This window comes from Lathyrus oleraceus, chromosome 7 (genome assembly GCF_024323335.1).
Source record: "Lathyrus oleraceus cultivar Zhongwan6 chromosome 7, CAAS_Psat_ZW6_1.0, whole genome shotgun sequence".
Lineage (NCBI taxonomy): Eukaryota > Viridiplantae > Streptophyta > Magnoliopsida > Fabales > Fabaceae > Lathyrus > Lathyrus oleraceus.
In genome coordinates, this window is record NC_066585.1 from 46,612,603 (window position 1) to 46,637,582 (window position 24,980).

Here is a 24,980-nt window from a genome sequence, read left to right on the forward strand (position 1 = left end):
TTTATTCTTAATAAATAATTCGATATAAGTACCAAAAGTATTGACCTCTGGTATCTGATCTCCTTTTATCCTTTCCCTTTTTTTCGTTGGCATTTGCTTCATCTTTTTCTCTCTCTCTCTCTTTCTCCAAGATTCGTCATTTTTCCTTTGCCCGACCTTCAAACTCCATTTCACCCCCTTCTCCTCCTTACGTTGCCGTCAAAATCATGATCACCGACGATGAAACCATTGATCAAGAATTCCTAACGACGACAACAATACCAATTCTAACAACAACAATTCTAGTGAAGCTATCAAATCAATATGCTTGATCCAGTTTTTTACACACCCTAATAACCCCGGACACGTCATCGTCACACACGCTATAACTAATGAAAACTATCACATTTTGTCTCGTTCAATTCGTGTCGCATTTCATTGAAAAACAAATTAGGGTTCACCGATGGAGCCCTAATTCCTCACTCTTCTAATGATTACAAATTCATGGCCTGGGATCGTTGTAACACCATGGTCATGGCCTAGATCACCAACTCTATCACTTCCGATATCGCGGAGAGCATTATTTGGATGTAAATAACTCAAGAAATCTAGGATGAACTCAAAAAACATTATTATCAAGGCGACACCTTTCGCATCTCCGGTTTAAAAGAGGAGATTTACGCCCTTCGGAAAGAGGATCTTTCCATCACCCAGTTCTTCATCACCCTTAAGAAAATGTGGCAGGAACTTGACAATTTCCGACATATCCCTTCTTGCACCTGCAATGTTTCTTGTTCTTGCAACCTTCTTTCCACCATCAAAACCTATAGAGACAACGATCATGTTATCCACTTCCTCAAAGGTCTAAATGAACAATATATGTCGGTTCGCTCATAAATTATACTTATGAAACCCCACCCACATATTAACAAGGTTTTTTCCGATGTTGATATAATAAGAGAGACAATACGCTTCTACAAGTGACTCTGACAAGACTATTGCATAACTCAATAAATTCCAGCCAAAACAACGAGCCCATGATCCCAGTTTCAAGTCTGCAAACTCTGGAAGAGGTCAAGGTTTAAAATTTTGTTCCTTTTGCAACAAACAAGGTCACTGTAGCACCCCAAATTTGCACCCCCCATTCATCCATTCATTTCATTTTTAGGTCATTGACATTACATTAACATTACATTAACATTGCATAGTACATTGCATCTCATCAGTCAAGACTGGCATCAAGAGGATTCATCTGTGCAAGAGACCAAGAATTACCTTGAAAAGAAGCCACGTGAGTATTCTAGAGAGCTTACATGAGCCAAGGTTCATTTTGAAGCAATTTGACCAAGTGCTAGAGGCTAAAAAGTCATCAGTACATGTCCAAGTCATCTGTGGCCCATAAAAGTCAACTACAAGTCAACTGAGGGCTGGGAGGTGGAAAAATGGTTTGAGACACTTCATTCACGTCCAAAAGAGGTTTATTCATCATATCAAACATCTACTTTGAAGAATTTGAAGCCAGTGCAAAAGTTTCCAAAAATGGAAAGTGACCTGTAATTTCAAGTTTCCAAAAATGGCAAGTTTTTGGACCACTTTCAACTTGACTTTCCAACATCAAAGAAGCTTCAAATGAAATTTTGTACAACATGAAAGTTGAAGATCTTTCTCTCCCATTTCCAAAAAGTCCAAGATCATGAGCATCTGATGAATGGTTGAGAAGATATGATCAAATCATTGCCAAGTGTGCATGGAACTTCAACAAGCCATAACTTTTGATCTAAAACTCCAAATTGAGTGCCTCTTTTTGCATAATGCTTGTCATGACTCATATTTTTCGAATCCATCAAGGCATTGCATGAAATTTCATCACATGACCATTTGCTCATTCATGCTCATTTTGGAGGGAAAATCATGAATTTGAATTTGGTGCATCATATGAGCTTTTTAACCATTCCAACATGTTCATAAGATGATTTTAAGTGAAATTGCATGGCCATGTGGTACTGTTCACGTGCATGTTGCATGCATGGGGTGAAAAATCAAGTTTTGCCCTACACCTTATTTCTCACTAAAATTTCATTAACCATGCTTAATTCTAATTAGCAAATGGATTAACACAGCATATAAAAGGATAATCCTAACAGAATTTTCAGATTTCACCATTCTAGATCTAGATTCAAACTTTCCCTCCAAAATTTCTCTCCACCATAATTCAAAATTTCTCCACATAACACTTGATTTTTATTGCATATTCTGGTTTCTTGATCATCATTAGGTAGAATTCAAGCTATTGATTGAAGAAATTGGTGAAGAATCAAGCAATTCCATACATGAACATGAACATGGAGTTTTGAAGATTTAGCTAGATCCAAGCCTTTCCAAGAGTTGATTCGTGCTTCAGAAGTCATAACAAGGTTGCTAGAGCTGATCTACACACTTGCAAGGCCTTGAACACGTTGCTGCCATTGATGGATCTTCAAGAGGTTAGGTTTTTGAGTCTCTTAATTCCTTCTCTTATGCATGTAATGTTGTAGATCTTCTCTTGCTGATTCTCCTGATATAAAATTCTTGAAAAATGGACAAGTATTGGTGGACTTATGAGGAATCAAAGTTTGGATGTTAGATTTTCTTTTCTTCGATTTGCATTCGTTATTGAGAATCAGGTTTAATGGATGTTAGATTTGAACTCCTCATGTTGAGAGCTTTTGAATGGTGTATTGGTTCGTAAATTCTGGAAAAAAATAAGTGGACGTTACTGTTCATCCACCGTCTTCATGAAGAAGACGGTGGTTTCCACCGTGCGCCGCCATGCTGTACAGTATTTAGGGCTTGCTGGTTCAGTTCATGCAAGAACACTGTTTGGACGCTATTGATGTTCAAGTCCCGTGTTCGATCCTCCACATGAACGCGCTTCATTTTTTCACTTATTTCCTCATTATCCAAACGACACCGTTTCATCCTGGCGCGCCCCTCGCTTCGAATCCGCCTGAGTGCATTTCCAAATTGCCATGACCATTTCATATTACTTCATGTTTTTAGTTTTTATTTAATTATTTCATGATAATTCCAAAAATCACCAAAAATAGAATAATGATCCAATTAATTCCCAATTTTTTTCTACAGGATCATGTGTTTGTCTAGTTTTTTATGGTGTTGATTTCATGATTTTATCTCTTCTGGATTTTTAATGGTGTTTAATTGTTTGAACATGTACATAATTATGCCATGCCTCATTCAAATTGATGTGAAATGTTCAATAATGATCCAATTGCCATGAAATTTTGTATGCTGCTTCCTAACATGTTGTTGGATGTTTGAGATTTTATTTGGCATTTTTAGCATTTTCCTTCTCTGTTTGGGACACATGATTGCATGGTGTGACAATGTGTGTCACACAATTTGATGTCATACTTGTGCATTTTCATTTCTAGGTCAATTGAGTTCTGTCGATTCTGATTTTTGGTATGATGATTTTGTTTGACATGTTGTGTGCACATAAAAATTTCCATGATTGTTTGATTCATTTCTGTTTTAATATGGAATTTTGATGCTTCATGTCCAATTGTGATCACCTTGTGCACCTTTTGCCTTATCTTGTGCAAGTATTGACTTTGCCATTTGATTTAGGTTTGGTCCTTTTTAGGACATGTTCTTACTTGAATAAATATGCTTCATGTTGAATATTGGTTGCTGTTTTGACTTTTTACTTTGCCTTTGACCCTAGCCTTGGTGCTAGTGGTTAGTACTCATCTTTTGAGTTTTGCATTTCAGGTTCAAGCTTATAGCCCTAAGGGATGGTGTAATCTCCTTGCTTGAGATGCAATTTACTTTGTTTAACTAATTTTGATTGTATTGTAGGACCTTGGGTGGTTAACTCACTTGAGTTGTTGACTTGCATTGTGTATATTGGTTGTCTCACTATCGACTGTTTGTTTGGTTTGTCTGAATGTGAATATTGACTTGTTTGATTTTCTTACAGGTACTTTAGTCGCTTTAACTCATTGCTTGAGTTGCTTTGCTTTGCTTGTGGTTGGCATACCACCTAGGTAACCATTCTGTCCTCCATGTAGTCTGGAAGACCTGCTATCTTTGGCAGGCACCTGTCTGAAGCCCTCCTTAAGAGGCAATGTTTGTGATTGTTTATATTTGTGCCATGTACTTCAAAGACCTCCTAAGTGAAGAGGCATTGGCAGATAGAAGGGATGTGCAATCCATCCCCTGCTATTCAGTTGAGTCTTTCATCTTGCTCGCACTACGTGCTGATGCATTTTGAATAAACACCCAAAATCTTGTATATAGAGTCAGTCATTGTGGAATAGAGTTCCTCATTCTGGACTCCCACACCTTCATTGATTTGAAGCTCACCCAGGCCCGGGTTAAGAGCTATGAGGTATTACCCTCATCTCCCATTTCATCTGCTCACCCTGACGGTCAATGTCAGTGGTTAAGAGCCTCAGACACCCCTTCCAGTTGGCTTGTCTGTCGAGGTTGATATGACCCCTCAACTAAAGCCTAGCCTTGTATGAGCCGCTTGTTTGCATATAGCGTATGTTGTTGATTGCTTGTTTGATTAGCATGTTTGTTTGCTTGTGGAGTCAGATGTAAGACCAGGGATTGGCTATCTGTTTCCCGTCTGTTTTTGGAGTTGGATGTAAGCCCAGCGATTGGCATTCCATTTCCAGTTTTTGGTCTCTCTTGAGACTTGCTTGTTGTATCCCCATAGGATTGCTAGACTTCGCATAGTCTCTCGTCTGCATGTCAATTAAGGTAGCACGGTTCCTTCGTCTAGGACTTCCTTTCTTGCGTGAGCCTTCCTAAAACACAAACCAACTTTATCCCCTCTTAAGGACACGTTAACTCCTTCTACTACAGGTGAGTAAGTCTCCAAAGGTCGAGCATCCGGTAGATTGTGTAGTGACGTCGTTCATTTAAAAAACACAAAACAAATAGAAATAGTTTAGCCGAACTACGACAACTCTGATTCTCATGTCCAGATGAGATACGTAGGCACGAGATGCGATGTCTTGTCGAGTTTGACTAACAACTAACTTTGATTCTTTTCTCTCACCCCCGTTGCGATTGAGACCTTCCCTTTCTCTTGCCCTAGTTGCAATCGAGACCCTTCTTCTTCTTGTGTGTGTGCTTGGAGTCTGACGTAAGTCCAGCGATTGGCAGTCGGTTTCCTGTGTGCGTTTGTTTGTTGTGTTTGGAGTCTGATGTAAGTCCAGCGATTGACATTCGGTTTCTGTGGGTGTTTGTTTGCCTGGAGTCTGACGTAAGTCCAGCGATTGGCAGTCGGTTTCCTGTGTGCGTTTGTTTGTGTTGTTTGGAGTCTGATGTAAGTCCAGCGATTGGCATTCGGTTTCCTTGTTTGCTTGTGTGTCTGGAGTTGGATGTAAGACCAGCGATTGGCATTCCATTTCCTGTTGTGCGTTTCGTTAGACGTCTCAGCGTCTCCTTTTAGTGTTTTGTTTTGGCGTGCGTTAGCCGAGCTACGAGTGCTCTGATTCTTCCTCTGGTTAGAGAAGATACGTATGCATAGGATGCGATGTCCTAGCGAGCACGTTTCCCGTTCTCCCCGAACTACGTCGACTCTGATGTTTGTGTCTGACAAACTACGTAGGCCCAGGATGCGACATCATGCCGAGTCATCCGCTTCCTCCGTCTTTCCTGTGTTCTATTCCAGTTTTGTGCAGTTTTTGAGCAGTATTTTAGCGACCTTTCTTCTATTCTTCTGAGCGTGGATCCCGTCGAGTACGACGGATGCGTAGGGGTGCTAATACCTTCCCTTCGCATAACCGACTCCCGATCCTTGCAATCTCTGGTCGTGAGACCATTCCTTTCCAGGTTTACTTTGAGCGTTTCCTTTCCCTCCTTTGGGATAAATAACGCACGGTGGCGGCTCTGTGTCTTTTCCTGCCGGTTTTTCGCGTAATGCGACAGTCACATTGTACAAGTTTTCCTCAAGAAACATGGGCTTCCACTATACATGAAGAAATTGAATCTTACACAAGCTTATGAAGACAAAAATGAAGGGGTTGATCAAGATGACACACCTGCTACTCAGAGTGGTGCTTCAATTTTCACTCCTGACCAATAAAAGGCTCTCATGGCTCTTATTCAACAGGAACCTCAGTCACCTCAAGCTAGCATCATCAATTGCAAACACACGTACCAGATCCATTAGGGAAATCTCAACCTCAATCATATTTTTTTTTGACAAATATGCATGGATACTGGACATTGTGGCCACTGATCATGTGTGCCACTCCAGTTCCATGTTTAGTCACCTTGTTGAAATCCCACCCATCCTTATTAAAATTCCCAATAGTTCTTCTGTCAAAACTTTTTTCTAATGCCCCATTCCTTTTAATATGTCTTTCTATTTGGATCATGTCTTATACATCCATGATTTTCACACCAATCTTATTTCCATTCCTCGCATTACTACTGCTTTAAACTGTATAATTTACTTCAATTCCTCCAAATACTTGATACATGGGAACCATACCCTCAAGACAATTGGTACAACTGACCTCTCCGATGGCCTATACATCCTTACTTCCCCTTACTTCCCATTCCCACCAATAAGGCTTTGCCTCATGTTGTTATTAGTAGTAGTAATGTTTACGATCATAACATTATAAATCAAAGTGACATATGGCATCTTCGTCTAGGTCACCCTTCACATGAATCTCTCACACACATTAATAAAGTTTTTCCTACGCATTTATATGCTAAATTGTCTTCTGTTTGTGACACTTGCTTTATGGCAAAACAAAAACGTTTGCCTTTCCATAACAACACTACTAACTCCACTGCTTGCTTTGATATTGTTCAAATGGACATGAGGTCATTTCTACCCCATTTATCCTAGGCCATAAGTACTTTCTAACCGTTGTATCCTCATCTTCTAATTCATATAATTTTTTGAAAGCAAGAACTTTATTAGGTATAACATTGAAGAATAAGCACAATCTGGTTATATTTACTCTTATATTTTTTAGAAGGATGCTACAGATAGTCACTGGTAGAAGTTGTTGCATCAAGACATGACAATAATTAGATTTTAATCCAAATAACTTAAGATATTTCTTTGATGCAAGTTTCTTGATGTTTGAAGAGTAACCTTGGAGAACTTTGATATCATGCAAACACTCGCAAAAAATTTTCTTTTCCTTTTTAGATAGAGTGTGAAATGCCATTGGAAAATAAGATATTTTTCCTCTATCTTCTGGAGCCAATTGTTATTGTATACCTATCTCCACCATATATAAATGGGAATTCTTATTATCTTTGTCTTTCCTGGAATGTTTAAAAGTGTTCCTATTAAGCTATCACACACATTTTTCTCCACGTGCATCATACCAAGACAATGTCTTACATCGAGTCTAGACAAATATGGAAAATCAAAGAACACTGATTAAAGGTTTATGAGCGCTTTCAAACTCCCTCTCTCCGTTAAAAGCCTTCCGCAATCTACTATAAGGATGATTGGGTTTAAGAAATTTCGGATGCCCAAGGTAAAAAGTATTTTTCCAAACTCAAGCTGGTGAAAACAGGTATCAGATTCACATATAGAACACACTTTATATCCTTTTACACTATATCCATCCAAATTACCATATGCAAGAAAGTCATTGATTGTACAAGATAACATTGCACACATCTTAAACTTTTCACCAGAATATGGATCATTAAAGTCAACACCTTTATCCCATAAAAGTTTTAAATCCTCAATTAATGGACTTAGATAAACATCTATGTCATTTCCAAGTTGTCTTTGTCCAGAAATCATCATACTTAACATCATATACTTGTGCTTCATGCACAACCAAAAAGAGAAGTTGTAAATCACCTCAGATTACCAAACGGGTTCATTCCATCTATGGCAAGCCCAATCCTAAGGTTTCTTGGCTCAAGACCAAAATATGGAAACAATAAATAAATTTTCTTCCATTGTAAACAATCAACTACAAGGAGAATGTTTCCATCACATTTTCTTTCATAAGCATGCCATATAATATTCTTTGCATTATTCGCGTTAGCAAAAAGTCTCTTTAACCTCGAAATTATTGGCAAGTAACAACACTTTAGCAGGAGGATGCTTCTTACTAACACTGTCATTGTCATCACCATTGTTGTTCTTCAACTTGTAGCATGACTCACCAAATTTTGGATATTGATCCAAATTTTCGTACTCTTTCCTGTATAATATTTAATCATTAAGGCATGCATGTATTTTGACATACTCCAAACTCATTAGACACAATATCTTCTTGGCCTCATAACAACGATCCAACAAATTGTTATCTTCTGGTAGCATTTGTTTCAACAAATCAAGCAAACATGTGAAAATTTTATCCGACAACCCAACTTTTACCTTTAGATTAAATTTTTTTAACAACACAGACAATCATGTAAAATTAGTGCACCCTTGATATAAAGGTACATCTTTGTCGATACATAAAGTATCATAAATATGAACTTTCATATAAGACGATTCTCCAATATCCCAAATCATATCTTATAGTTGATCATCCATATCATCATCATCTTCATCCATTTGTGACATCGTATTTTGATTATTATCCACTTCTCCATTCTACGATCCATCTTCATCACCTTGTAATATTTCTTTCTTTGACCATTTTCTGATATTCCCGCAAACAACACAAGGACAATAAAATATACCATTATTGTCCGGAACATTTTGTTTAGAAAATTCAAGGAATTCAAGAACTCATTTCTCATACACCAGACATAATCTATCAACTTTCATCCAACTACGATCCATAAAAAAATTAAAATTTATATCAAAAGAATAATGTCAATGGAAACCGAATGCTACACAATATCCTAATATGACAATGTCTGAATAACACATAAACATGGCAACACAAAAACATAAATATATTCAGAAGCCACAATGTCTGACTTAAACATAAACATATCAAACACCAAAACCTAAAGCATATTCAAAAAATCTGAATAAAACATGGACATGGAAACATGAATATGGAAACATGGACATGGAAACATGAATATGGAAACATGAACAATACATATGACAATATCAATACACAAAACATCCTATCGAAGAACATAAACATTCAGAAGCGTCAGAGATAAAGATAATTGTAAATAACCCTTACGAAGAACATAAACATTCAAAAGTGTCAAAGAGAAAGAATGGTAATATACCATAATTCGAAGAGGATGACGATTTCCTTCCATAAATGATATGCGTTTCTAGAAATAATTGAAGATGGTGAAGGTTTTGCTATCGTTGTCGTCTCGTCCGCTAGGGCACCCTTGTGTGTTATGAACGAAATGAAGTACCTGCTATTTTTTAATTTGTGAGAAATAATTTCACAATGGTTGCAAGCTTCAACCGTAGTGAAATATGGAACATATAACCACGGTTGAACGAAACAACCGTAGTTATTATACTTTTAATTTTTAAATAATAATAAATATGAAGGGACACGCGCTTATTTTTATTGAAAAAAGAAAAATGTTTATGATGGGACTTGAAGCTTGTCATACAAACTCTATGACCACGGTTGTTTTAAGGAATCATTATGACAAGTTGCTTAATAAAATATAATAAAAACATGCGCGAAAAAATTGTGGTATTTCGACGATGGAAAAATGACCATTGTAATATTATGTCACTGAAGATATATTTTTTACTAGTGGTTTAACTTCTAACCCAAACAAACAATCCATAATTGGATAAATGTTCAACCAAGGTATTAACAGACGTTCATTGGTGAACTTACAAATCTACCTTCCAAAATTACAACTTCTCACTCACAAAAAAGACTTTCTCGAAAAGCACTTCGGCTAAAAACTTAGTGAGAGAAAGTAAAAGATAAGTTTACAGAGAGAGAAGTATGAAATGAAACTTGATTATGAATGATTTGAAATAATGGAAGACACATCTATTTAGAGGATAGAGGTTGGCTCAAAGAGAAAATTGTTTTAAAAGTATTTTATGACTTGCCAATCGATTGACAAAATGTTCAAATCGATTGGTTGACTCCATTACAATTGATCACCAAGTTAAGAATGAAAAAAAAGATACCTAATTGTTACCCATTATTAAGATGATGTCCTAATCGATTAGAGTGCATTTTTGAAATCTTCCAATCGATTGAGATAAGACATCAATTGATTGGCAAAGACAAAAACTCTGTCCAGAACTTTTCAGACAACTTTCAACTCATCTGACACGACTTCAAGAGAATTTTAAAAATATTTCTTTGTGAAAAAATAATTTGAAAAATGTTTTTGTGTGTGTCATTTACCTATGTACTTTTATGAAAACGCCTTTATGCATTACACGATTTTCACTAAGGCAAAATTTTCTTATATTTTAAGACTTAGTCATATACTTTTTATTTTATAGATACTTGTTTGAGTTTACTTGTATGAAAAACACGTGATAAAAAAAATTGAATTTTTGAATGACAATCTTTTCTTTAACTCATTTGTAATGTATTGTAACAATTTTTCTTTAACTCATTTGTAATGTATTGTAACAATTTTTCTTTAACTCATTTGTAATGTATTGTAACAATTTTTCTTCTTCATTAAAATACAAGTCTTTTTATTCAAACATCAAAATAGATATTTTATGTTACTTCTATAATTGATATTTTTATCTAGACATAGCTACACCCTATTATCAAATATTAGGGTCCTATTGGCTAAACTTATATGACTAAAATATAACAAACCAGAGTTAAACATGCCAAATATTTAGTGTACATAATTTTGTTGATTGTGTTAGTGAGTGAATCATATCTAAAGCACTCTTATCCCTTCCATTCGACCAGAAAATATAGGTAACATCCTCATTTAAGATTTGAAACTTAGCCATTCTCGTATCTAAAAATCGGTTTGACTAGGTCAACAAAAATAACTTTCTAAAATAAAAAAACTACATAAAGAGGGAATGCCAATTTCTTTATTAAAAGCGACTTCGATTCAATCCCACCTTTTGATTTAATATTACAATATCAATATCATCATCATAACTTAGGAATAAAAAAAGCAATACAAACACAAACAAGGAAGGAAAATGGCTGAGAAAGTGAACCTTAGTTTCATCCTATTTGTCATGACTGGTTGTATTATATTTGAATCTGTAAATTCAGCAACACACATTGTTGGAGGCAAGGTTGGTTGGAATTTGCCTAGTTATTATAGTTTCTTTGAGGATTGGTCAAAGAACCAAACCTTCATTGTTGGCGATCAACTTCGTATGTCTCAATCACCTTCAATTTTTCCACCGACACACACCACAAATTTAAAATGATTAAGTTAAACATAAATACATGTCCGAAACACTAAAACGTGTCATGCACCAGACACATTACATTACATATTATATGAGAGAGTGACATGTATCGGACATCAAACATATTTTTATTCATATGTTTTGGTACCATTTTCATGCAACAAGCAAGAACTTACGTATTAATAATATTGCTATATTATTTGTTATTTAATATGTTACTAACTTAAGAAAGTTATATTAAAATGTTGCAGTATTCCAGTACAATCCAGGTCTTAGCACAGTTCTTGAAGTAAACAAGAATGATTTTGGTAATTGCACAAACAGAAATACCATACACACATACTTCAGAGGAAACTCAACAGTTCCTTTGAACAAGCCTGGTGACTATTATTTCTTCTGTTCTGTTGGCAAACGTTGTGAGGCAGGTCAAAAACTTTGGGTTAATGTTCGTCCAGGAAAAACCTCAAGGAAAACCCTCATGTAGTTCTTATATATATATTATCATTTCTCTAGGGTTGCACTCTATAAATAATATTATATGTATTTAATTAGGCCATTGTATATATATGTATATGTATAGGCAGTGGCGGACCATGTTGGGAGCCCAAAGGTTATCAGTTTATCAATATTAATTATTTGATTTTTAATGGCTGCAATTAGTAAAAGCTATTTAGAATATTTTAATTAATACTTACGGCATCCTCTAATATTTTAAGCAAATCCGCAGCTGTGTAAAGGTAGATTTTGGGCACAAAGTTTTCTATTTGTTTATTTTTTTTTCGTAAATTGTTTTTTGTAAAGAATAAAGTGTTGCTGAGTTTATGTTGCGTGATCCTTGGCATACTTAATCTGAGATATTTTTATTTCATATCCCTCTTTCACTTTTATACCCCAAAATCTGATAGTCAAATTTTCTAAAGATTTTAAAACTTATTTTCTTTAAAACTAACTTTTATGAAGTAGCTCAATATTAATTGATACTTATAAATCAATATTTTAAAATAAAAATAAATCTAGAAAAGACATGTGAATTTTTTTTCTTCTTTTAAATTTGTTTGAATTTCAACATTTCCTATTTAAACATTTAAATTATAAATTTTATTGTTTAGCACTTGCAATTTGAATATTATATTTTCAAATCCCAATTATATTTTTGTCCATTTTTAAAAATCTTATCTTGACATCCAATATAGTAATAATCACTTTCATTGTGTTTTGAGTACTAATTATCTATGTAGAGTCCATAACAATAAAGCTTTTCTAGCATCGCATTTTTGATATATTGTAGAGGTCAAATTTCTGCATAAGTTGCTAGTTTTCTATTATTACATTTCATATGAAAAATATTAAAATTTATTTTCAAAAGATAAATTCCAAACGACTAGAATTGGTAAAGAAAAAAAACTAGTTTTATTATATCATCAAAACTTTTTGTTTGAAAGTTACTCAATTTGAATATTCAAATCAAATATTTTGAATATTCAAATCAAATGTGAAAGGTATAAAATCAATAAAGAGGATATACAATTCAATTTTATTTTTTATTTTTGTACTGAAAAAATAGAGGTGTGCATGTTACCCTGACAAAAGCATTGGGTATTTAGAGACCTTAATAGATTGATAATAATTTGTGGTGTCTGAGACTTGTTTGCAGCGACGTGAGGTGAAAGACCTTGCTATTCAAGTGTTGTGCTTTTGGTGTTGTGAGTAAGTTGTGATATGTCTTTATTCCCGTTGGAAGATAAGTATTTATAAAGGCATTTTGGCCTAGGGTTTAGAAAACCCTTGTAGGAAGTAACTGTTCCCCCATGATTAGGGGAGACTGTCGACTACCTATTTTTAAGGGAGTCGTGGTATGAATACTTATCATGTGAATATTAGGAGATAACGAAACTATACACATCATTTATCCCAAAGGCGAGCCTCCATGCATTGTGAGGGTGTCGCCTAAGCGGCATCACTCTGGACGGGAACCCCGAAGTTACCCCTATTTGATACTCTAACAAATATAACACTACACAGTCCCTCAAGTACGAGAGTTTGTAAAGGGCGAAGTGTTTTTAAGGATTCTTTCATTCGAGAGGTAAATCCCTCATCTTGGGGAAACCTTTTTAATTTGGGGTGAGTCCCCCAGCTTTAGTCGAATATCTCAGTTGAAGGTGAGTCCCTTGACTAAAGACGATCTTTTCAATGTGGAGCGAGTCCATCAACATTAACCAAGTATTTCCTAGGTAGTTAGTTGGTAGTTAGATATATCAAACTTTATCTTAATTGAACTCTAAGATGTCAAAACATCAATCAATCGTTAAAGCTTGTGTGCTTTAGTGGAAAAAAGAGTGTGGGTAACACTTAATTTCACTCATGATGACATTCTTGAAAAACCACTCTAGCTTCTTTTATTTGTACGAGTCTTCCAAATGTAAGGACTTTTCCACTTCTCGTGGCAATCACCCCATTGGATGGATATATGGTTTTCGCTTTCGTAGGAAATTGATGTATTGTCTAAAAAAATTCTTTTTCTCTTCTTCTTTTACACTTTTAGCTTTCTAAAGAATATACAAGCCTAAGATAACAGTGATGGAAGGTGAGAAATTCGTTTTTCTTCCTAGGTTAGGAACATTTGCAATTCCTGCTTTTCTATCCATGATAATAATGGTCTGAAACCAAACTGATTCACGTTAAAGATATTTGTCATTGTACTTCAATGCCGATATGATCAATAAGTTTCATAGTGACATTAGGTTTTTCAATACAGGACATGAGGAGGATGTGATATTGGAGCCATGTTTAGGGAAAGAGAGGACCAACATGGATACCTCTAGCGAGCCATCTGATCCTTATTTTTACCTTCATCTTCCTGTTATTTACGAGCTTAGGGTTTTGGTCCCATATAATTATTTCGAGGTAAATTTCCTGGCGACCATCAACGTCACCATTTCTCAAATTACCCAAAATGTATGGAGTATGTTTAAGGCTTTTCAGATAGTCTGTTGTAGCTCGGGTGTGTCCTTCACTTTGAGGCTATTTCTTACATTTTTTAGCACAAAAGCTCTTCCTAGATCCGACTGGGTAACGCTGGGCCCTTTGCTGGATGGATGTTTGCTGAAGCCTTTCATGAATCCGTATGAGGATTGAAAGGAAAGGTTCTTGCGAGTGAGACGGTAAGGTGAAGCCTCTCTGGTGACCACATGGGCACCAAATGTAACACTCTAAACCCCACATATAATTTAATACATAATTTAATAAAAATTAAAACCATATAGGGTGTCACTCACATCAAACATATCCTACTCTATAACACAGGTTACAAAATGTCACATGAAACTTGTCATCACATGCTCACCTTCATTTAGGGTATCATCACAGCGAAATCATTATTAAATCAAATAAGCACAATATTGCCACTCATGACATTTAGTCTCATAAACTTCAACTTTCATAATGCAACAAAAGAGTTGTATTATTCAACTTGCCACAACTTCGAAATCTCATCAAAACATAAATAGTAACTTCAATAAAAAAGTGAAAGAAAACATTCTCAGCCCGATGTTACATGATCAGAGCAAGACCCTACTAAAGAAAACGATAAACTATTGGAAGCCACTCCAAGAGCTACCTTCCATTTATTTTAGCAACGCTACTCATGAGTATCTGGACGATGCCCATGTAAAGACAATATTCAAACAAAAGGGGTGAGAAATAACAAATCAATATGCATATAGGAAGGCCTATATGCGTATGAGGCCAACCACCTAACGCCCATCATGTAGGTCAGAGCCTTACACGTATGGCTCCGGCTAGGCCATACACATTACCTTGGACCATACACATATGATGAAGTGAAAAAATATGTCATGCGCGTATAGGAGAGGGCTATACACATATGACATGACCCAAATCTCAAAAGCCCAAATTTCACGTATTTAACACACAAAAGAATGCGAATTTCCAAGGGTTGGACGAATTTTCAGTGCAAAAACATGTTTTGGAGGTTGGAGAACTCATATTTTCATGGTGGATCAAGGCTTTCATGAACCCTAAGTGATGGAAGACCTCTTTTCTTCCATTAATTTGTAATGTCTACACTTTCTATTTTTTTTTTACTATTATGAGTAGATAAATCCCACAATGCTAGGGGGGTCCCTGATTCGGATTTATGAGATAATTTTGGTTTGAACCTTGTAATGACATTGATTTGATAATATTTGATTTACTTGCAATTTTTTCTTAATGCTTTCTCTCTTGGACAAATTGAGCTTGATTTACGATTAATATATAGGCTGGACCACCATTGTTAACGCTTAATTGTGAGTATTTCATATTAGATATCACATAGGACTAGGGATACCCTATGGAAACCAGAATATTCTTGAATAAAATAATGCTTAATTTTATATGTAATTCACTATGGACATAAGAGTTAAGTTGAATTATTAAATGTTGTCTCACTAAGGACTTAGGAGTAAACACCCTTAAGGACCGTTAATCAGTGTTGGTAAATTGAGTTGTTACAAGTAATCTATTTTAAACCATTCAACTACTTTGTTTACTTTCAATTGCAATTTATTTTCTATTTTTAAAACAACAATTCAAATTCCCCAAGTCTTTTGTTTAACTAATTTATAACCAGAGCTCTGTATAGTCAAATAGTCATTGAGATCGATATTTGGGAAATTTCCCTTATTACTACATTAAAAGATTAGTACACCAGCTAATTTACCAATCAGAACTACTTTCTTTGACTTCTTTATTGGACATCTGTTAAGCACATACGTTGATGTGGCAATTGCTTCACCCCACAATGTGTGAGGTAAATTCTCCTCCTTTAGCATGCTCCTTGTCATGTCAAGTAGAGTTCTATTTTTCCTTTCAATAAGACTATTATGTTGTGGAGTGTATGAAACCATCACCTCATGCTCAATACCATGTTTCTCACAGAACTTCTTGAACTTTTTCAGTTAAACTCACCTCCACCATCAGTTATGAGGATCTTCAACGTTTATCCACTTTGATTTTCAGCCTTCTGTAACACCTCAAAATTTGCCCTCCTCTCTTGGGACTAGTTTAGCATTTTGCATTTCATGTTTTAGGACATTAGGCATTTGCATTGTTGCATATCATCTGAAATAAGCAGGCCATCCTCCAAAGTCTTTTTCAGAAGATGGAGGGGTTATGTGGTTCAAGCCTGAGGGTTTCTATGGACTGATTGTCAACCATCTGAGGGTGTGCACTTCAATTAGGGCTTTCTTGGTCCTTCAAGAAGGTTGAGTATTATCTTGTTGGCAAGGATATATTAACATCATCATGGTTATGTCATCATCCAGGGTTTCATTGTGCTTGATCAGTTTCCTTTGGATTAGGGTTTTGACCTCTGGTCAACCCTAATCACTGACTTTCTTCCAGCCAAGGTTTCTCAAGGAAATGAGGTATTCTATTGAGATGAAGATCACATGGTTATATGGAGAAGCTTATTTGAGTTAGGGTTTCATTTCTGAGCCATTTTATCAAGTGGTGGAGGTTCAAGCTGATCAGAGCATGTCAAGGTCATCTGAGGACCTATACAGTCAACTGTGCAAGAGCTGAGGGCTAGGAGGGGGAGAAGTGAGTTTCGACATCTCATTCATGTTCAAAAGAGGTTCATTTGTCATTATAAACATCTACCTTGAAGATTTTGAAGCCAGATCAAAAGTTTCCCAAAATAGAAAGTGACCTGTAATTGAAAGTTTCCAAAAATGGAAATATTTTGGTTCAAATTCAACTTGATTTTACAACATCAAAGAAGCTTCAAATTAAATTTTGTCCAACATGAAAGTTGAAGATATTTCTCTCCCATTTCCAAAAAGTCCAAGATCATGAGCATCTAATGAATGGTTGAGGAGTTATGAGCAAATGATCATCAATGGTGCATGGAACTTCAAAATGCCATAACTTTTGTTTCAAAACTCCAAATGAAGTCACTCTTTTTGCAAAATGCATGTCATGACCTATATTTTCCAAATCCATCATTGCATTGCATGAAATAATATCACATGATCATTTGGCCATGCATGTGCTTTTTGGAGGGAAAATCATTAATTTGAAATTGGTTGATCACATGAACTTAATTCCAAGCCAATTATGCTCATGGGATGATTTTAAGGGTATTTGAACCATGCATGTGTACTGTTCACGTTCATATTGCCATGCATAAGGTGAATTTTGCAATTTGGTCATACACCTCATTTTGCATTAAACTTTCATTAGCCATTGCAAATTGTCATTAGCAAAGTAATTAGCATGTGGTATAAAGCCTTAATCATAACAGAATTGTTCATTCTATCACATTCTAGATCTCAAATTTGCTTTCCCTCCAATTTTTCTCTCAATCTAAATTCAAAAATTCTTCACATAACACTTGAATTTTATTGCATATTCTTGTTCCTTGATCATCATTTGGTAGGATTCAAGCATTGATTTGAAGAAATTGGTGAAGAATCGAGCAAATCCATACATGAACATGAACATGGAGTTTTGAGTTTCAGCTAGATCCAGACCAATTCAAGCCTTAATTCGTGCATCAGACTTCATGACAAGAGTAGAGGAGCTGATTTGAACACTTGCAAGGCCTTGAATCTACTATTTCCATTGACTGTTCTTCAAAGAGGTTAGAATTCGAACCTCATGATTCTCCACTTTATGCACATGTTTAGGTAGATCTTTGAATGCTGATGATTCTGATCTAAATATTATTGAATTTGGATGAAAATTGAAAGAGTTATGTTGAATTGAAGTTTGAAGTGGTGAAACTTATTTCCTTCGATTTGCTTTGATCATGAAGAATTAGGATGTATGATTGTGATATTCTTGATGTACGTGTTGAGAGCTTTCATTTGATGTATGCCATGCTGTTTTCTGGAAAAAAAATATGAACACGCACTGTAGCGCCACCGTCTCAACGAAGGAGACGGTGGAAACCACCGCTGGTGAACCGTACTGGCCACCGTCTGCAAACCCTAGGGCCTGCGCTCTGAAACGACGTCGTTTCAGTCCAGCGCGCCATACTTGCTTCGATTCCCAGGCGTAACATTGGAAATTCTTTTTATTTTTATTTTTCCAGCCTTGGCCAAAACGACTGTGTTTTGATGCGCCTCCCTCCTCACTTCGATTCCAGCTGACAACGTTTTTTCAAATTAACCTCACCTTTTCCATTTCCTTCTATTTTCCAATTCTTTTCATATTATTTCCAAATATTTTCATGCAACTTGTAAAATTCATAACAAATTGAAAATTAATCCAAATCTCTTCCAATTTTTTGCTACATGTTTATATGGATGTCTATTATTTTTTGGTTGTGATTTCATGATTTTATCATTGGTGGAATTTGAAATGTGATTGATTATTTGAACATGTATGCAAATGTGACATGTTGTACCAATTCTTTTGTAAAATGCTCATACATTGGCCAATTGCCATGAAATTTGATGTGCTGATTCCTAACACATAACATGATCTTTGAGAATTGGTTTGGCATTTTTAGCATTTTCCATCTCTGTTTTAGGCACATGAACTTAGGGTGTGACAATGTGTGTCACACATTTTGATGTTGATCTTGTTCATTTTCATTTCTAGGTCAATTGAGCTTTTCTGATTCCAATTTTTTGCATGATGCTTGTGTTTGACATGTTGTATACACATAAAATTTTTCATGATTGTTTGATTCATTTCTGTTTTAATATGGAATTTTGATTCTTGATGTCCAATTGTGTGCTTTGAAATTGTCTTTGCCATATCTTGCTCATGTGGTGACTTTGCTTGATGCTTTAGACTTGGTCCTTTTTAGGACATGTTCTTGCTTGATTAAAGATGCTTTTTGTTGAATATCAACTTCTGTTTTGACTTTTTGCTTTACCTTTGACCCTAGTCTTGGTACTAGGGGTTTGTACTCACCTTTTGAGCTTTGTATTTCAGGTTCAAGCTTCTAGTCCTAATGGTTGATGTTGATCTCATGATTTGAGATGCAATTTATTTTGTCCACTAACCTTTCTTGTGTTGTAGGATCATTGGTGATGAACTCACTTGAGTTGCATTTGACTTGCCTTGTGTACATATTGGTTGTAACACTGTTGACTGTTTGTTGGATTGGTCTGAATGTGAATATTGACTTGTTTGATTTTCTTACAGGTACTTTAGTTGCTTTAGCTCATTGCTTGAGCTTTGCTTTGCTTGTGGTTGGCATACCACCTAGGTAACCATTCTATTCTCCATGTAGTCTGGAAGTGCTGCCATTTCTTTTGGCAGGCACCTGTCTGAAGCCCTCCTTAAGAGGCAATATTTGTGATTGTTTATATTTGTGCCATGTACTTCAAAGTCCTCCTAAGTGAAGAGGCATTGGCAGATAGAAGGGATTTGCAATCAATCCCCTGCTATTCAGTTGAGTCTTTCATTATGCTCGCACTACGTGCTGATGCTTTTGATTAAAAACCCAAAATCTTGTATAGAGTCAGTCAGGTGGAATAGGGTCCCTCATTCTGGACCCCCACACCTTCTTTGTCTTGAGCTCACCCAGGCCAGGGTTAAGAGCTATGAGGTCTAACCCTCATTACCTTTCATCTGCTCACCCTGACGGTCAATGTCAGTGGTTAAGAGCCTCAGACACCCCTTCCAGAGTTGGCTTGTTTGTCGAGGTTGATATGACCCCTTGACTAAAGCCCAGCCTTGTATGAGCCGCTTGTTTGCATATAGTGTGTGATACCTGTTCTCCTGCGATGTTTACTTGCTATTTATTTGCTGTTTCAGCTTGCTTCCTGTGCGAGTTGGGATCTGGTTAGATACCTCAACCTAGGACTATTGTGGATTGCATGACAACTATTAGGCTCGAGTCAGTCTCCCTTTTAGTTTGTTATTCCCCGGTCTCTGGTTAGGAGAAAGTTTCTCCCCTATTAAGGGGAACTACGTCGCCCTGATCCTCATACCAGATGAGGTACGTAGGCAGGAGATCGTGCGAGATCTCTCCGGGCACCCTTTTCTTTTTTGCGTGTGTTTTGCTTGACAACTATTAGGTCCGAGTTCCCGACTCCCTTTTAGTTTGTGTGTTCAACCTCTTTGTTTCTTTTGACGTCTCAGCGTCTGCTTGGTGTCTGTGTTGACAACTTCTAGGCTCGAGTTCCAGACTCCCTTTTAGTTTGTCAATTTGCTTTCTACCTTTGGTGTTCGCTGGTTAGCGATTGTTTATTTGTTTGGAGTCGGATGTAAGACCATTGATTGGCTATTTGTTTCCTGTTTCTTTTGTGGAGTTGGATGTAAGACCAGCGATTGACATTCCGTTTCCTATTTGCGTTTGTTGTTCGGAGTCGGACGTAAGACCAGCCATTGGCAGTCTGTTTCCTTTGTGTGTTTATTTTGAGGTCTCAGCGTCTCTGTGTTGTGTTTTGTTTCGGCGTGCGTTAGTCGAACTACGATAGCTCTGATTCTCATTCCAGATGAGATATGTAGGCATAAGATGCGATATCCTAGCGAGCCCGTTTCCCATTTCCCCGAACTACGTCGACTCTGATGTTTGTTTCTGACAAACTACGTAGGCCCAGGATGCGACATCCTGCCGAGTCCGCTTCCTCCGTCTTCTTCCACCTGTGTTTTATTCCAGTGTGTGTGCATTCTTTGAGCAGTTATTTAGCAACCTTATTCTATTCTCCTGAGCGTGGATCCCGTCGAGTACGACGGACGTGAGGGGTGCTAATACCTTCCCCTCGCGTAACCGACTCCCGTACCTTGTAATCTCCGGTCGTAAGACCATTCCTTTCCAGGTTTACTTTGAGCGTTTCCTTTCCCTCCTTTGGGATAAATAACGCACGGTGGCGGCTCTGTTTGTTTTGTCTTTTCCCGCCGGTTGTTTTTCGCGTTGCGACACCTTCACTTTGAACTTCTTAAGCTTAACAAACACTTCATTTTTTAACTTTATGATTCTACCTATATCATTCTTATTAACTCATCCACAAATGACACAAAGTAGTTGTTTCCTCTAAGTGAAGGTACCTCAAAAGGCCCACATACATCAGAATGCACCACATTCAAAGCATGAGTTACTTTTTGAGGCATTTCTGATGAGAATGACAATCTTGGTTGATTCCCTCTCATGCATATATCACATGATTTATTTGGTGCCACAATCTTAGGAATTCCATGTACCAAATTCTTTGAACTCATATGCCCTAAGCTTTTGTAGTTCAGATACCCCAATCTCTTGTGCCACAACTCACTTTCCCCATCAACACTTCATACACTAAGGCATTAGGTGTCTGTAGTTGCAACATTCACCTTGAACTTCCTGTTTCTTCTAAATTCAGACTGCATAATCAGCTTTTGATTACAACCATACAACTTCAAGAGATTGTCCTTCATGGTTACTAAAAACCCTTTTTCAATCAACTGACATACACTCATCAGATTGCTATTCATACAAGAAATTTACCATACATCCTTGATCAATACAACTTTGCCATTGTTCAACTTAACTCTGACATTTTCCATTCCTTTAGCATTCAGATACTCATCATCAGCACATCTAATCTTGGTCCTTTTGTCAGAGTCAAAACCAATTAGCCATTGTTTGTTTCCAATTAGGTGATTTGAGTAGACAATGTCCATATACCACCGGTCTACCATTTTTTCACCTGTATTCTTATATACCATCAATAACACATGTTCATCATCAGAATATCCTTTGGCTATGTTGGCTTTTTCACCTTTTTTAACCTTGTTTGACCAGCAATCACTAGCAAAATGGCCAAACTTGTTGCAACCGTAGAATTGAACCTTCCTCTTATCAAACTTTTCCTTTCCCTTTTGAATATTCTTATGTTTCTTTTCTTCAGAGTTAGAGAGTTCTGATTTCTGAACACCACCACCATAATTTTTCTAGTTCTCTGGCCATGCTTGCTTCTGGTTTTTCTTAACAAAATAAGCTTTCAGAGTTTGTTCTGACTCTTTTTCAATGTTTCTTTCAGTCAGACGCAACTCTTGTGCTTCTAAACTACTCTGAAGCTTTTCAATTCTCATGGTGATGATGTCTTTAGAGTGTTCTATGGCTACAACTATGTAATTAAACTGAGGAGTAAGTGATCTGAGTACCTTTTTAATGATTACTTGTTTAGAGAGCGTTTCTCCATAAAACTTCATCTCATTTGTGACCACAGTTACTCTGGAGATGTAATCAGACACCTTCTCATTGTTCTTCATGCTGAGATTCTCATATTGCTTGAGTAGGGACTACAACTTTACTTTCTTTACTGATGCATCACCATCATAGCACCGCACTAGCGTATCTCATGTCGTCTTCTCGTCATAGAATCACCAATTTTCTCAAACACCTTCGTATCCACACATTGATGGATATAGAACAACGTCTTTTGACCATTCTTTCTCATTTTACGTTGCGTATTTCTCTGCGCTTTTGTTTCCTTTTTTGCAATTGGCGTGTAACCGTCATTGACGAGATAAGAACATCTTGAGCTTCAAACAACACACGTATCTGAATCGACCACCGATTCCAATTATTTCCGTCAAATATTGAAAGTTTTGTGTTCAAGCTACTATTTTTGTCGTTCATCTTCGTTCTTCTGCAAGAAAATCACTCAGTTCTCACCAACACTCGTGTTTCCCAGACCTTGAGAATCAAGATTTTTGATTCTCTTCGATTTTGAACTTCAATTTAACACGAATTTCAGAAAAAAAATCAATTACACACCTCACTATCCTGATGTTTCCCTGAGAATTCGAACTGGAACTCTAGATATCAATTGTTGGAGTTCAACAATGAACCTCCATTTGATGCAAAAGAATTGAAGAAGATGAAGATGAAAGAATGCAGAGAATAGAAAAAGAGAGAAACATGCAACTACCTTTCAAGTCAAATTCAAATATCTGTTACAAATGTAACTGACTTAGATCTATAAGCATTTATCCAAATTCAAACTCAAATGTAAATGAAATTCAAATTAACCACTTGAATCTGAATTATATTATAACAAAATCATCACCATCATTCATTTATATTATTTTATAGGTGCTAAAAATAAAAATTAAACCTCTCCAAACATCCAACATTTATGATTAACTCTCGTGTAAAATCATTTTGTACAATATCCGTCCATTTCAATTAAATTTACACATTTAAAAAATACACATTTTCATAACTAAAATTTGTCTATACTAAATTCACTACATGCAATATTAGTTGAATCCTTGCATCTTGAAACAAAGTTATGTACTGTACTATTATGATATTAACTGAACCTGTACATGAATATGATAATGAAAGCAATGATGATGTTAGATGCATTGCATAAACTCACAGAGTTAGGGACATATACCTAATTGCTAATAGTATTATTTATGTATCAGGATGGGGACCAAATCTGCACGAAAAGATGCCAAAGCAGTGCTTCAGCACTCTCTAATCGATGAAGAGCTGAGTCTGCGTGGTTCAAAAAATCATATAGTTTTGATAAGGACACTTGATAAGCCTTATTTTTCCTGAATTATCGAAACCAGAACCAGCTGCATTAATGAATCCTTGTATGCATTCATTCCTTAACCTACCCGACATATACACTTAGTCCTTTCAAATTATCACCAATTCATCTTTCGTGATTGTGGTGTATAACACATACTGTATAGAATGAAAGCTTTTGAATAAATTTAGATCATATTATATGATACATCAAACAGGAAAAGAGATGCATGTATGTTAGGAGGGAAATGGATTAATTACTTTGATTGTTTTTTATGACAGAGAAAGTGGTAAAAAAAGAAAAATTAGATGAGAGATAATGGTTTATAGATGAGAAAATGGTTTATAACTTTGAATCTACATCTCTCTTGATTATTCTTTCTCTCTCATTTAATTATTTTTACAATAATTTATTTTACTTCTAATACACACTAAAGGCACCAATAGTAAAGGTAGCTGAGGCTAGAAGTCTTACATTTTGTATATGAACTTCATATTTCTCCATAGGTTGATTGATATATGAAAATGAATTCTTCATATAGCATAAAGGGATTCGTGTGTTTACCTTTAAAAATAGTTTTTTATTTTATATTTAAATGTTTTTTTTTAAATTTAAAAATTAATTTTTTAAATTCAATCTTTATAAATTAAAAACAATGTTTCTAAGAAGTTATAAAATTTATATTTTAAAAAAGTTATATGATTTAAAACAATGATCAAAATTATATGATTTTTAAAAAAGTTATATTTTAAAAATAATGTTTCTAAGAAGTTATAAAATTTAATTTCAAATTTAAGTGATTAATTTAAAATGTTAATATCATAAACAGTTATAATAAAATGATAAAATACATAAAATAATATTTTATAAATAATTATTTAAATAATTTTTTATTTGAAATTTTCTTAAAAATTTTCTTTATAAATGTATATAAAATAAAGATACGTAAAATAATACAAAAAGACCCTAACAAATTAAAATTAATTAATATATCCTAACAAAAACAAAATCAATTCTAGCTTCTATCACCCCATGCAATAATTTCCAATTTAAATTGAAAGGATATGTTCCTCTTCATGAGAGCTTTTGATCTATACTATTCACACTTGTTCACCGTCTTTCTCAATGATATTTCTTAGACCGTCTTCCTCAATGATATTTCCTAGCTTGCATTCCTCTCTTCTTCACTTATAATGGAACAATTC

At 35.6% G+C, this 24,980-nt stretch overlaps 1 protein-coding gene across 1 annotated transcript; it reads left to right on the forward strand.

The window, feature by feature from the left end:
* The first annotated feature begins 10,973 nt into the window (after nt 1-10,973).
* On the forward strand, nt 10,974-11,886 carry LOC127108253 (mavicyanin). Its single transcript, XM_051045693.1, has 2 exons — nt 10,974-11,249; nt 11,539-11,886. The coding sequence occupies exons 1-2, from the start codon at nt 11,069-11,071 to the stop codon at nt 11,769-11,771; spliced, it is 414 nt and encodes a 137-aa protein (XP_050901650.1). The 5' UTR covers nt 10,974-11,068; the 3' UTR covers nt 11,772-11,886.
* Nucleotides 11,887-24,980: the final 13,094 nt, after the last annotated feature.